A 15752-nucleotide genomic window follows, 5' to 3' on the forward strand; every position below is an offset into this window, starting at 1 on the left:
GCAGCGGAGAGCATCCATCCAACCATCCATGTCTGCAGAGAGAAGACATACCGCTGCAGGTCAGCTGTCTTCCAACACCACACCTCTGGCAGCAGCTACAACCACAGACTGAAGAAACATAATCAATATGCAGCAAGAGAACAAGCAACGGCCGACTCATTTAATCTGTTTTGCTCATTTTATTTTACACAGTTTCTGACATCATTATCTCTCGCAAGGATAATTTTCATTTACAAATGCAGAACATAAATCACCTCCTTCACACCCGCATCCAGCAAAAGGTGAACCAAACACCATCATGTGAATATTTGATATAAAAATTAGGTCGTACGAATAAACAACAAAAACTAAAAAAAAAAACGCTTTCCTGCTTGTTTTTATTCAAAAATCCATTTTTTTTGGTAGAGGAATACATAACATATATTTAGAGTATTTGTTTTAAAATAATTTAAACACAGCTGGTTTAGATGTATTTAAGTATAACATCTAATTCTGATCCAAAGTGAACACACTGAATATAAAATGGTAAATGCTGTCCTACTTTATACTGTGACTCAAAGGAAGACCTTTCTCTACAGACTGATTGCATTGTAACATCTTTATAATTGGAATCTGTGTTTGTAGGTTGAGTTTTTTTTTTCCATGACAACAAGCTTCAAGGCCACAACAGCTGCATTTTGTTTAGTTTATTTTAATCCCATCAGTCAGATAAATTGATAAATGCTTCATATAGTTGACATATTTTCCTAAACACTTCAAACTGCCATATGTTGAATATTAAACCTGCATTAGACTAACTGTTTTTGCTTTTTCTGTTTTAAACATTGCATCACCTTTCCTGTTATTACTTCGGTCTTAAGAGCAATTGGTTATTAAAAAAGTAAACTTAACTGCAGCACAGTTATTTCCCTGACTATTGCAGCCCAGTGGTTAGTCTGATCTGAACAGAAACGCTTCCAAAAACTCTTCTTCATTTTTCCCCCGATTTCACTCACAAATAATCAAAGTGTTATCTGTACACAGATTTTTTGACTGATTGCTTCGCTGAGTTGTAAAAAAAAAAAAAAAGCATCTCACCCCCCAGTGAATCTTTTCTATATGAATTTTTATGTGCTACATTTTTGCATTAAACATGTATTCTGCCCCTTCCTCTCTCCCCCATGCCCTTGGCTCACTGACAGTAACATGACAGTATTTTCATTCCAAGCAGCACACACACACAGAGAAATTCAACACTGGGCAAACACACATTTGCTTCAGATTATATGTGCACAACTATTCGAATATGCTCATGCTCATGACTAAAAAATGCAATCATATGCAAAGATTTTGTTCCAGTTTACTCATCTTTCCCTCTGTCACTTCTCTGAATGCAAACAAGCATCCATTTCCCATCAGACTCAAAGCAGGATGGGGACCTCAAGCAAATATCTGATGAAAAAATCAAGTTGCTGAATATTTCATTAAGTGCTTATAGGAGACACAGCAGATCTGACTGGCTGTGTGAGATGACAGTGAATCCTAAAAAATCCTCCTCGCTGTCTGTCTGTCATCAGCCATCAGGGGATTAGCTGCCTCGTCAGCGAGCGCTGTGAGACTCTGAATATTTAAAGCTTCATTTGGTGAAGATGACTCGTTTTGCTCACATCTGCTCTGACAACGTGGGAATGTATGGATACAGTGTTTTAGTAGGGGTAGGGAGGATTGTTCTGATGCCCTCTGCTGTCCAGAGAATAGAAATGTTCTAGAAGAGTCCTTGAATATTGCAAGTTTATAGAAACAGTAAATTAGAAATTCTATAAAGCCAATTTTCAAGGGAGTGAAAACATTTTTATGACCATTTATCTTTGTTTAGGTTGAAAACATAGAGCTAAGAAGAAGATTAAAAAGCCTGCATATCATAAGAGCATTTAAATGATAAGTTGGAGTTGTAACCGTCTTTGATCTCTGGAGGAATTTTGTTTCTTGCCTATAAGGAGGGGAGAGGTGGAAGGAGGCTGTGGATTTCCAGATGAACAGGATTTACTTTGCTGCCACCAGGAGCAGTAAAAATGTCCATGCTGGTGCACACTGGCAGCTGGAAGCAGAGAGCAAGCTGTGAGAAAAGGATGAGTGGAATTATAAGGTGTGTTCAGTCTATTGCCTTTTTACTGAGTGTTTACAGAGGTGACACCAAGCTTAAGGGGAGTTAAAGGCTAACAGTGAACAGAGAGCTATGGAGCAGACAGAGTCAGGGAAGGGATTCAGTGTAATCGGCCTCCAGAAAACAAAAGGAGGTAAAAGATCCAGATATTAGATAAAACAGTATTTTTATTCGGATGGGCTTTCAGATTTCTTTCATAACTATAAAAAATATTAAACTACAGGAGATCATTCTGGCTTCACTGAGAGGAAGGAACCAAAGAGACGATTATGTCAGGTTGGGTGGAGCCTTGAGGACCCAAATGCAGAGATGGGAAGGCAGATGAATTTTGCTGATTTAATTAAGGACTAACAGGCAACTGAGGCAAAAATCAAGAAAAGTGCAAAAATACTGAAAACCAAACAAAATCCAATAAATGTCAGGGAAAATAGATGTGGGGAAAAAGAGAGTAGGAAGCAACAAAACAACAAGTAACCAGCAAAGAGGAACTGCAAAGGTGGTGTATATATGGGGAACAGAACAAAGGATGGGCTAATGAGTTGAATATGGAGAAGGTGTGAACAGATCTAACTAGAAGGGAGCCAAGAGGAAAGGAACAGGTACAAGGGGGCAATAGAAAGTAACTCAAGAAATACCAAACTGACAGAAAACAACTACAAAATAAAAAGACAGAATAACAAATAAGCTAAAACTAAACAAAAACAGAGGGCAGAACCCTGACAGATTAGGTTTTAATAGTGTAAAACAAACACAAAAATTAATTATCTTATAAATACTGAGGGGATTATAGTTCCTTTGTTTTTTTAAATATACATTAAACTCTTTTTGGGAACAATTATCAAAATTAAAAATGCGACATGCAAGCTAAATAAAACAGTATACATCTTCTAGATTACATTTGATGCCTAATCCTGGGTGTGTCAGTAAATTACTATTTCTTGTGACTAACAACCACTTGTTGGGACCAACACTCTGTTTATATACATCTGGATACAAAATATATATAAGGACAGAGAGCTTGGAGTCACTTAAAGCAATAATATAATTTATTGTAAATCTTCCAACAACTGATAAAATATTTCAAGCAAGAGCTGATTAACAAAAAAGATGTTTCTTGATATATGCACCACATTTTAGAGAAAAAAATTTTGTGCAGTGTTGACCTGGTTAGAGCAGGATAATTGTGTCCAGGGAGGCTTTAAAGTTCATACTCAGCCACAGAATGTTCCCCATGAACAGTGGCAAGCGACTGCTCCCTAAGGGATGGGTTCAATGCAGACAACTGATTTTGTTATAATGTACAACATTGTTATTGCAAATAAGTATGACTGTGAATACTAAAATATAAAACTCATTAAAACTTATGAAAAACTGAAGAATTTCTTGGAGCTCTCAAGTTTCTAAAAATACTAACAAGTATTTAAAGTCTTCCCCAAATTCAACAAATATTGATCTCCAAAACCAAACTTAAATCCAAAGTGGGGAAGATTACAAGACAGATAAAACATGGAAAATTTTTTGTATGTTAACTCTCACAAAACTGGCCTTGGTCTCCCTTGATATAATGTTCCTAAATGCATCTCTCGATGTGAACATCAGTTTGGTTTCAGACTCTCGGATTCTTTCTCAGACAAGAGCCTGGTTCTGACTAACATCATCATGAATTCATTTAGTTTACTCAATCAATTTTATATATTTTTTCTTTGGTTGTCATAAAATCCTCTAATTTCCAAATTGGAAGAAAAAAATCAACAGCACTTTTGTCATAACCACTGATCCTGTTTCCACATTCAGTCATTATACAATAAAGAATAATTCAGCTCATAGCTTTGACAAAATGCAAATCAATGTGCTGGTATGAAATGTCTCCTAAATTCCTAAATTAAAGAAGCTTTTTAACTTCAACAAACTTGTTTTCGCAAACTTTCACACACCACTGCAGTCGTTCAGATCATAAGAAAGTAACAAACCAAGGCTGCAGACCACTAATGCTTTTAGATTTGAGCCACAGTCTGAATGGATAGAAGTTTAACTAAATTAAATTAACAAATTTAGGATCCGTTAAGTTCTTTTGAAGTAATTTTCCAGAAAAAAAAAAAAAAACTCCAGGTTGAAGTTCATATCGCCACAGTGTTTCTCTTCCCTTCCAAATCTACAGTATTTTTTTGGTTTCAAGAAAGAATTGTAAGAAAATGTATGACCTACACATATACTAAAATATTTTATAAAGCTAATTATATAACATACTGACTTTATATGTCATGGTTCCCATTTATGAAAAAGAGTTACAATAAAGAATTCTATTGTGATTCTTCATAGCAGACATAAATTAAATTGTTCATGTTGATCTAATTTTCATTCTTATTTCCCTGCTGACAGATTTTCTTTGAAATTTGCACAAACTCTTTATATTGAACTCTCTTCCTCTTATAGACTTGAAATGTGCTAAACTACCAGAAGAGGTCAGTGCTGTTCTGTCAAAACACAACACTGCAATCCTTTGAGTGCTTTCTTTTTTCGCTGCTTTGTGCCCTTAAACTATAACTATTTCTGTTTTTTCTACAAAGATGGTTTTAACGATATATATTCAGTTACTACTGATGGAGGAAAAAAATATTTTCAGACTAACTATGACAATGACTATATTAACTTGGTAAGCAAGGCCTCTTAGCAACAGGAACAAATTGATTACCTGATAGAAAATAACTTGAAACAGTGAAACAGTGAAGCATAAGCTGACATAGAAAAAAAAAATTTGGATAGGTAAGTTATCTATGAACAAAATATAAAGTAATCACAGCAGCAAATCCATGTGAAAATGAAGCTGGTGGGAGTACACATTTGGTAATTAATCATTGTGCAAATTATGTAAATATTTTTATTTAACTTTCCGTTCTTATAACCTCCTATAGCATCTAGTTTACAGTACTAACAACAATAATGTCTACAAACAAGAGCAACAAATGCACATACAGTTTTAGCTGCGGTGTTTTTTTAATTTTTTTTATCTAAAGCAGCTCTAAAGCTAAAAAAATATGTTAATTCACTTAAACCTAAAGTAAAGCAGACATTGTTTGCAACTGATTTGGTAGATGTCTGTTAACATGTCCCAGCTTCACCTACAATGTAACGAATTACCCTGAAGATCTCATTATTTCTTCCCTCCAGGGTCATCTAAGTTAAAGCATTTATCCACAGCAGGTCCCAAAGACACACTTTGAATGTTTGAATCAGTTTTTCAAAAGATATTTAATATTTGACTGGAGTTTCTACTTCAAATAAGCTTCTATAATGGTTCTAACACTTAATGCAAAACACAGAAATCGTCGTTCTTTGTTTCTAAAGGTAGAAAGTTAAAACTAGATATTTACATATATTGTATAAAAGAGAAAACAGTTTGCTTGATATATTAATTTGAATTTGGCAAAATGTTTACTATTTCATGGTATTTAAGATTAAAACAAATTATTTGCCAAAAGCAAGAATAATGAGTATTTTAGTTGAAGTCATAGGTTTTCATACATTTATATTATAACTGGTATGACTTTGTGAGATATAAAAAAAAGTCCAGATTGTGATGTTATGCTTTACTTATTTATGTTTTAGATCCATAAAATAACAGATGGAGTTTTATTTAAAAGAAATAGCTCAAACATACTAATCTATTTTATTACTATGCTGAAAATATAAAGGCATTAGTCTAAATATCAGGAAGGGATTGGGTGCAACCTTCAGCCTGGTTTTCCACTAGAGAACATGACGAAATCGATTATCGAGTAAAAAGACCAAATGATTGTCGGGTTAACCCAACACTGAGGAGTGGGTTCTCTATCCCATAGATGAACATGTAGTGGTGAACATCAACCACAGAGCAAAGGAAAAACATATTGTGAAGCATTGTTGGCTTTTGAAGCAGGAAATAAGACTTTATTATCCACAGTAAGATGAGTTTTGTACAAATTTAGGCTGAAAGGCCACTTAAAAATGACAGTAATATGCTATCAGTCCACAGTCAACATTTAAAAAGATCGGTTCAAGTTTGTCTAATTTACCCAGGGGAAAAAGAATAACTTCACACAAAAGTTACAGAATTAAAGTGAGTGCTGAAAATAGTATTTCGAGGAACAGTCTGGAAACTTAGAGAAAACCAAACCAACTGTGAAGAGCAGCGATAGCAGCTTCATGCAGTATAAGTGTTTGCTGCAGGAAGGACTGGTTGAAATACAACATTGTTGTTTGTTTTCTTCCTTATGGTTAATGTCAACAAGCTTTGCTTGAGTGGTTTAAAGACAACAAATTGGATACTCTGGAGTGGCCATTACAAATCCTTGAACCATGCAATGAAGATTGCAGAATGAGCTGAAAAGGTCTCAAAGAAACGGGTCTTTTTATGCAGTTTCTGAGTGTGCAGGCTAATACACTGGTTTGATTTATTGTTTAGGCCGGCTTCAAACTATCATGAGCAGACAAACTTAAAACACTAGGTTATGTCTAGTGTTTTAGTTGCTCTTTGCCCGATTCTTGCCAGGGGATCTCTAAAAACTGCTCATAGAGCAAGTCTCTGAAGGAGCCAATATGGCCGCTCTTTGATTAATAATGATAGTATGGTTTTGAAAAGGCAAAGCATGCTTTTAATTCAAGGGGAAAAAAGGCAATCAATTGTTTACAGAGGAATGCTCTTAGAATTAGTCCAAATTAGTCCAAATACAATACAATAGCCAAACAAAATCTATATAGGTCTAGCTGACATGAAATCCAAAACAGGACTACTTGGGATCAAATTGGGACAAGTGTGAAATTTTTTACTATATACTTTGTTTATACTTTCTAAAATTTTTTCCAATGTTTTTTTTTTGTTGTTGTTGTTTTTTATGTTGAAAGGTATTTTGAACCACAAGGAACTTATATTTAAGAGGTTTTTGTGAGTAGCTTTAATTATTTCTGCAGTGAAGAAGAGAAAAAAATACTTAAACAAAAGAGGGTTAATAAAAATCCAAAGCTTCTTGGTAAATCTACAGCATACAGCACAGATTTAAATAGAAAATAGATTAGCTAGTCTCTCATAGTCTTCAACAATAAATATTTGTTATTTGACCTTTTCCAGTCATCTGGAAATGTGATTATTAGACACATAAGATTAGGCATCTCTATGCAACATTTGAAAAGAAAAGCCAAATGAAACCACTCTTCCTTTCAAGATTGCTCTAAATGGCTTCATAAACCATTATCAAGTATCCTCTTTCCTGATCTAACATTGTCTGAACCAGACTAAAATAGACTGAAGTATTCATCCAGAACTTATATTAAATCCATCGCAAAATCAAATCTGCTTGGGCTGAACATTTTTCTTTAAGAAAAATGACACTAAATGATAACTGCATCAACACCTGCTAGAGACAAGTTCCTAAAAAGGGACGAAACATCGCCTCATGATTGTGATTACCATGATACATAAAAAAAAACAACAACACACAATTCCTAAAGTACAAATTAGAAATGTCTCTTTAAGAAGTGTGAGTGTTGTATATCAGTGTGTACCTTAGACTTTATGACCAGAGCCACTAATCAGATTCAATTTCTGCCAGAGGTTTGAAAAAGACCAGATCTGGACCATTGCCTGTCTACATGACATTTTGCAAAAAACAGATCTCCTACTCCTGCAGTCGCTTTACTTATCGCTTGCGTGGGAGTTTTATTGTCCGTATATTCATTTCACACACAGCTCCACTGTGTTCTTTAAAGCTTTTACTATTTTACTATATTAAGCTTTTATTTATTTTTTGTTCATAAAAAGGCGACTGTTCCAATATCTTAGAGATTCCCCTGTGGAGTAATGTGTTATGTAACCAAAAGGCTGAGCAGCAGCTCCTCTGTGACGTTATGAGTGTGTGAGACCTCAGGGGCAAATTTCCCCACTGTGGCTGCATACTTGAGCCATCCAAAACCATGTGAGTGAGTGTGTTTGCACATCTAAGCATGTCGACTGTATGTGTGTTACTGAATGACTTCTTTGATGTTTCCCATCCCTCCAGACAAAACGTCAATAGCTTCAAAGAGCCTCATCCTATGCGTGACCGTGTAGGGTTTTGTGTGCATTACTCAAAAGTAAAGATGCCAGTTTTAGTTTCAAAAAATGCACAAAATATACAGCCAAACTAACAGGAAAACAATTACTTCTCAACATTTTTAAAACCCCCTTTCTTCCTTTCAACATCTTATGCTTATGTGTGTATTTCCACAGCACCACAGCTACGCATTTTATTACTGACATTTATCAGAAGAGGACGATCATGCTCCCTCGCTCTCCCCTCTGTATCAGCTACATCTTTCCTTTCTCTTAGCTCTTCACTCCCCTAATCTTGGTCTCCTTCATTCCAGCCCTCTGGAGAAGACAGCGAGCAGAACAAGGTCAACTGCAGATGGAAGGGCTTCGAGGAAAGAGTTTCACTCTTGAGAGATTAAAGATGAAGTTGACTCAACTTTATCTTCTTTCAATTGAGGCAGAGTTCATTTGCAGACCTCTCTATTACTCTACTGTTGCACTCTTATCACTCAAACACTTTTTAAAAACTTATTCTTGTATAAAATATGACACATACCTTTGTTTAGAGTCCCAGTGACCAGTTTGTGAAGAGTCAGAGCAAACTTGATGAGACCTTGCTTGCAGCGTTTGGCACACCCCGTCATCCTGTCCGACCCAAGACACAGCTGGCTGAGCAGGGCCAGACTAGGACAGGGGTCTCCAGGTGCACCAACAACGGCTGCAGCAGCAGCAGAGCCTGCACAACTCCCCAGTGGAGCAGCTTTTGAATCGAACGCTGACGAGGGAGGCAGAGAAAGACCGTTCCTCTCACTGAGCTGCAATTCCCACTGCGAGGCTGGAGGGGAGAAAAAGAAACTATGATCTCTTGCTGCTTTCCCTGCATTCCCTCCCCCGCTCCTCCTTCGTCTCCATCCCACCTTCTTAATGTGTCCAAATTAGTGCCTACTCAGGAGTAAAATGTAACAGAAGGAAGAAACATGAGAGAAACAAGGAGATGTGTTGGTGAAATAGATTCAGTTTCAAATATAAAGTGTTCTTACTGTCCAAGTCTCTGCAAAAACTTCCTCTCAATCTTCAGCCAGCTGCTGGGAAGAAAGTAATGAAGCAATCTTCTGAACTCTTTTTGGTTTGTGCTCTCCTTTTCCTGCTCCTCCTCCTCTTTTCTTCCCTCCTGCTTATCAAATTCACTCTTTACTTAAGAGGGGAAGCAGTAATCCACTTTCAGCACCAGTGACAATGGACAGCTCCCACACTGGGAAGGAAGCACACTGAGCTCAATCTGTGGTTCAAATACAAACACACACACAGACCCACCAGAGAGCCTAAACACTTCTTCAGCCTCTGCAGACTCAGAGCACACTGGGCTACTGTTTGCTCATCGGTTTATAATAATGAGCTGCAGTTAATACAAAGTAGTTTCACAACAAATATAAAAGGAGACTTTTCTCTTAACAACTGTCTATTAATTTCAGTATTATAAAGAGTAACTTTTTTACATTAAAAAAAGTGAGATAATGCTTACAAAATTCCCCATTTGCTTTTTTCTGTTTTATTTCACTACTTTCATTAAGTTGCAGTTTTAAAGAGTAATTAAATCATTGAACTTTAAAACATTTGATATGTTCTTAAACATAATTTTCCCAGAGCTACTCAACACATTTATAAAGAGCTAATCCAATAGCAGGACTTTAAGCCAAATCTCATTGTAGGTCTGGGCTTTAACCTGGTCATGAAAACATATGTTTTAACTAAATCCTTGCAACTGAATGCATTTTTAAGACTGCTGTTGTAATGGATAGCAAACTTCTGCCCTCTGAAGCTTCTTCAAATCTCAAACAAATGTTCTTCTATTGTTAGTCATTGTTAAGCTCCATCCATCTCATTATCAATTTTGAGCAGCTTTCTTCTTATTCCTGAAGAAAACGTCTCAGCATGATGCATTCACCACCGTGTGTTATCATTGGAGGGATTTGGTAAACAAACAGGATTTTTAACATTGGCTTTAAATCCTCTCTTCCTTAAATACCGGTACCAGATTTGTGGTGTGCAAGAAACCATTTTAATACTCCTGCTAGATTGCCTAACACTGACTGATGACTAATCCCAAAGGGCTTTTTCAGGAGTCACATTTTTTTGCGAGTATTCCTTGTGACGTCTTTCTTTATCCAGAGGATGCTGTATGTTGTGTATCAGACCCCTGAGGCCTTCACAGAACAGCTGCATCTATTCTGTGACTAAATGAAACACATATGGAATCTGTTTAGTAACACAGTGACTTTTAAAGGCTGTTGACGTACTGGATTGTACAGCATTTGAGAATAACAGAGAAAGGGGAATACAATAGACAGAAAAGTAAGGCATTTTCAATTATTTTTATTTTACTTCAAAATTATGTGTAAATGAATTACATTTACTTTATTGGATGTATTAGAGGCAAAGGGGAAAGCTTTGAATGCTTTTGTAAGGCTGTAACCTATGTAACAGCAAAAGGGTCAAAATGAAAGTGTTCCTCCAGAACAAACCTTCTCTTAAAGCTGGCTGTTTAAAGCGTGCAACAGAAGCTTTTATTGACAAGCTAAGTAACAATAAGCTAATTTTCGAAAGCTCATCTTTTTAAAAATTTGAAAAATTCTCATCAAGTTATAACTAATTAACATGGCATTTAATTTGATCAGACCAAACAAATGTATAATGAGTGTACAAATTAGATTTTCATAGCTTGGTGCTTGTGTTTGTAGAGACACGTTTTAATGATTCTTGGGATTATTTAGATCCAAATTGGAAAACCCTTAAACAATTAGCCCAACCACAACCCCATGTGGCAGAGTAAGCATGATTTATTAGAAACTTAAGCATATTTATGGGAAAATGTACACACTATATTAGTCTTAATAACACTTTTTAATGGTAAACAGTGTTTTCCTCTCATAATGCATATGATTTATACAAAGTAAGCCTCTAAAATTCACCATGTAATACATACTTTTTTTTAGTTAGTGTAAATGTTATTCTTAACAATAATTAATACCCAGACTGTATTTTAAAAACGTATGCATTGTTTATATAACATTTTCTTAGGAAATGAATCCTGCTTCATCCTTCCCAACTCCACTGAGTCTAATTCAAAACCTTGTTCACTGGATAGAGCAAAACTGTATCGCCTCTGCAACATTTTTGATCTAAAGTTCAACTTATGCAATTGTGAAAATGCCAAATAAAGGAATTTAATGTTGCTGTCTTTGTCCACTCTTAAAGATAGATATAGATACAGAGAGTGATGACCCAGTTTAACCCAACGTGCTGCACTGGTTTGAACCTGGTGTGTTGTGGAGAGTCTAAAAAAAACAGAAGCATCCCATTTTTCCTAAGATGGACAGCCCACTAAAAATTATACAGTTTTATCAGATGTATTTGCTATTATTTCCTCTTCACCTTATTGATTTATTTTTCTTTTAACTCATGTATGTACTTCTCTCTATCCCTGTCAGGGAGAGAGTCTGACCTTTATCAGGCCTCTGATAACTCCAGGGTTTACATTGTGCCATCTTCATCATCTTCATCTGAAACTGGCACATAACTCAAGAGAGATGAAGGCTAAAACAGAGACGATATTATGGGAAAAAGGCATGGTGCTCATTAGAGAGAGGAAAAGAGAAAGAGGATTTGCACAGTTAATCTTACAATGTTTTACCTAGGCTATATTTAGTTGTGAATCGTGCTTGGCTCCTGGACCCGTAGCTCTAATGAAAAATGCAGAACAAAATAGCACTATAATGGGAAAGTGAAGATGTGGAGAAATGGGGAAACAGATGCAAAGTGAGGGAGGAGAGAGAGAGGCAAACAGTATAACAATAAACATGCAAATGGAAAGCATGAAAACAAGAAATGGAGAGAACTGATGGGGACAAGGTAAATGAGATGGAGAATTTGCTGAGGGGTGGAGGAGGAAAAGGAGGAGGGAGGCTCAGTTGAACTACGGTGGGATGGAAAACAGAGGGTTTCCCATCACCTCAGGGTTTTCTATGATCAGAAGTTACAGGCTGAGCAGGAACACAGATTGATATTTTCTCAGGAGTGTCTCGGTTCACACATCTTGAAAGCACCTGGAGCTTTAGCAAAGAGAAACATGACATGACAAGTCAAACAAGCAGATAATCTGTTTGTATTATTATTATTTTTTTTTTTAAAAGCACACCTCCTCTGTTTTGGCTATCAAGCATGTAGGAGATTACAGTGCGGGGGAATTTGCATAAACATGCTTCTCGATTACCGCCCCCATTGTTCGTGATTAATGAGATTAAGCTTGCCTTTGCAGGAACATTCAAGGATGTAATAGCAACTAATTGCTTGTCTATTTTCCACGAATTAGAACTAGCTCTGTTTGATGTGTGTTTGGGTATAGGCTTACTAATTTGTCCTCCCATTGGAGAGAGTGAGGACATGATATGGAACGTGGAAAATGAAGATGTGGAGAGAATCTGGAAGAAACATGAGTGCAAGAGATGAGAGACAAAAACTGTTTCCGAAAGATTGAATTTCACAATGCACGCCGGTAATGAAGCTCAGACAAAAAGCGAATTGCTGAAAAAATGGGTTATAGGGTAAAATAAAATTCATTTAATAAGCCTTTGAAGAAAGAAGATGAAAGTTTATAATGGAACAAGGCCCAAAAAGGGGGTAAATAGAGAAAACAAAACATAGTTTGGTCACCATTACATAGGAAAAGAGAAAAACAGAAGCTTTAGAACAGATAAGATGAAAACATAATAGATGATGTCCACACCATGGAGAAAATACGAGGCTAAAGAATGAGGTAGGCAGAGAAATGTGCAGGACAAAAACAGAAGAGATTGAATCAGAGGCAGCCAGCTGTAAGCTCTGATATTGCTTTACCTCTAAATATATCATCTCTGAGATGGACTGGTAGGAGCAGCTGGCAGAGACGCAGAATAAAGGTTTTACATGTCCAAAATATTACACATGTATATACAAACTGAAGCATTTTCCTTCAGCTATAGTAATTTTCAACAGCAATGGTGACTCTTAGCATTAAAGATGTCTGCAGGGACTCCCAGCAGGGTCATACTGCTGCTGCTGCTGCTGCATGCAACGCAACAAAACCTAACAGCCTTCTAGCATCTAAAACCCATCTGCCCAGACACAACAGCAGGAGAAACCCACTTATGGTGGAGCTGATCTCCCCCACCTCTACTCTCTGGCCCCCCAGCTCTTCGAGCGACAGTGATGGAGTGACAGCATCTCCTCGGGGTGAAATTACAACCTCAGCAATCCTTATTTCTCATCTGCTTCTCCTTTTCTAAAAAGCCCCCCTTTAACCCCGCTGGTGGTAACAGTCTGTCTGCATCAAGGCACACACAGAGTCTCCTGCAAGTTGGAGAGATATCCCCTGCAGGGCTGATTCACTGTCAAAGAAAGGCAGAGTGGCAGAAACTTTTAGTATTATAACAGAATATTCTTACTGAAGCTGTGGGGTACTTACACCACCCGATCGAATCTTGTAAACATAGTTTTATTCCTAATACATTTTTATCTTTTTTGTGAAAAAAAAAAGGTACAGAGATTTCATAGTTTTTTTTTTTGTATGTATAAAAAAAACAACAGAAAATTTTGTATAGGTGTTTTTAATCCCCTCTAATCGAAATTTGAAAAATCCTTCTATGTCCACTCCTGTATCAGAAAGCCATTGTTAAAGAAAATCAGAAAGTCTTGTTTAAAATTTGCACCCAATACAAAATTATCATATTTGCTTACATGCAAAACATTAGATCACCCAGAACACATGACCTGTATAGTGAAACAGATTGAATATAATAAAAATACAAAAAAAGACAACCCTAGAAAAAAACCTGTTAACTAACAGCGCATTGCCCCTCAGACGCTGATCTACAGTGGGTGGGTTTAAAAAAGGCACACCTATATGATAAAAGGGTCGCAATGTAAATATGAATTGAATTTTTTTAGAAAGACTCTATGTTCCAAGATGCTTCCAAAATGTCTGACTTGGTTTTAGCCATTGTGCAAAGACAACAATGTCATCCAGCATGTGTAAAGTTTGTGGAAACGTAACACAAAATACTTGCAGGCGTTACTTCAACAAAATGTCATCTATGAAATAAAAGATGTAAGAATTCTTAATTATTAACCTAATTGTGTTTGTCTATCAGATAAAATCCCAATGAAATACATTGGCCTACGTAAAAGAAACAGGAAAGCTGATGCGGAGCAGCCATTATTTCAGGTAAACAAGAATTTAAGCAGGTACCACTGCTGAGCCTGTTTCTTTGGTGTCCATTAATAATTGAGAGGAGTCTTTATGAGGAAGGGATTGGGGCCCCTGTGGCTTTTACAGTTTTATTAGTTTAAAAAACTGAAGGACTTGTTTGAATGTTAAATCTGAAGTAAGCATCTTATGAGCAGATTTAATGAACACAGCATGTTGTATGACAGTGATGGAAACAGGTTTCCTTCTTCGTAAGAAGTATGAAATGGTCATTAATCCAGGCAATTTAATGCCAAATTTTACAATGGAACACAGATAGGCATTTATTACATTTAAATTTAATCAAATGTTTTACTATTTTAAACCCAGAGGTAATGATCTGGAGGTGTTAAAAGTTTATATGTTTTTTACAGCAACTAGAATATACACAGGGACCACTTCAATGTTAGAGGGCTTTAAATTTTCAAACAATGATTACTTTCAGTTTCCTGTGCAGTATGAATGGTATTGATCTGGAATTAGCAAAGTATAGCCAAAGTCCAATTCATTGTTTGAATAAAGCTGATTCTGGTTATTGTGTCATGGCTGTCAGAGTAGATTATGTAGAACACTCTTTGTTAAATTATGTGGTGTGTTTCATGCCGAGCTCAACGCCTTGTTTGTGACAGAGAAGGTTGTTATTTCACCATGCCTCCTAATTGAACAGTTGCAGACAGAATGTAAATTGCATTGCAAACAAATTCAGAACCCTTAAAACTTTTTCCATGTTTTGTCATGTCACAGCCACTCATTTCAGCTCATTTAACAGCAATGTACTGGGACAGAGCAATGCAAATTATATTAAAGTGAAGAAACATGTTTATCCTTTTTGTTTTTTGGTTGTTTGTTTTTTATTTCAAATAGAAATATGCAAAGTTTGGCACACATTTTTATTTGGTGTCCTTTACTTAAATACCTCTAAGTAAAACCAAATGAAATGATCCAATGCCCACTTCATATCAGCTTCATATTGTGGGATACCTTCCTGAGATCTGATCAGAGCTGATGAGGAAAACCTTTGGGAAGCTTCAAAAGGCTGAGGAAGAAAGTGAAGGTTATCGTTTCTGCAGGACTGCTGCTGCCCAAGAGCTAAAATGGAATAGCTCAAATAAAACCTCACCAGATGAGAAAGTAACAGTAAAGTCCAAATGCATGGCAAATCTATAACAGTTTTAAATAAAATAGCATCTGTTAAACCCTCATACAGTTTTTTTACCACATGCAATTATGCACTACTTTGTTCTCATTAGATCCACATAAAATACTAAACAGTTCAAAGTTTTAAA

At 36.3% G+C, this 15752-nt stretch overlaps 1 protein-coding gene across 1 annotated transcript in view; it reads right to left on the reverse strand.

The window, feature by feature from the left end:
- Positions 1–9366, reverse strand: part of kcnip1 (Kv channel interacting protein 1) — a 62391-nt gene extending 53025 nt beyond the window's left edge. The window contains exons 1-2 of the mRNA XM_015393477.1: positions 9227–9366; positions 8743–9021 (exon numbers count right to left, since the gene is read on the reverse strand). Coding sequence (XP_015248963.1) covers positions 8743–8830 — 88 coding nt within the window. The 5' untranslated portion in view covers positions 8831–9021; positions 9227–9366. The remainder of the gene's footprint in view (positions 1–8742; positions 9022–9226) is intronic.
- Between the last annotated feature and the right edge of the window lie 6386 nt (positions 9367–15752).

Source organism: Cyprinodon variegatus, unplaced genomic scaffold (genome assembly GCF_000732505.1).
Source record: "Cyprinodon variegatus isolate N-32 unplaced genomic scaffold, C_variegatus-1.0 Scaffold643, whole genome shotgun sequence".
Lineage (NCBI taxonomy): Eukaryota > Metazoa > Chordata > Actinopteri > Cyprinodontiformes > Cyprinodontidae > Cyprinodon > Cyprinodon variegatus.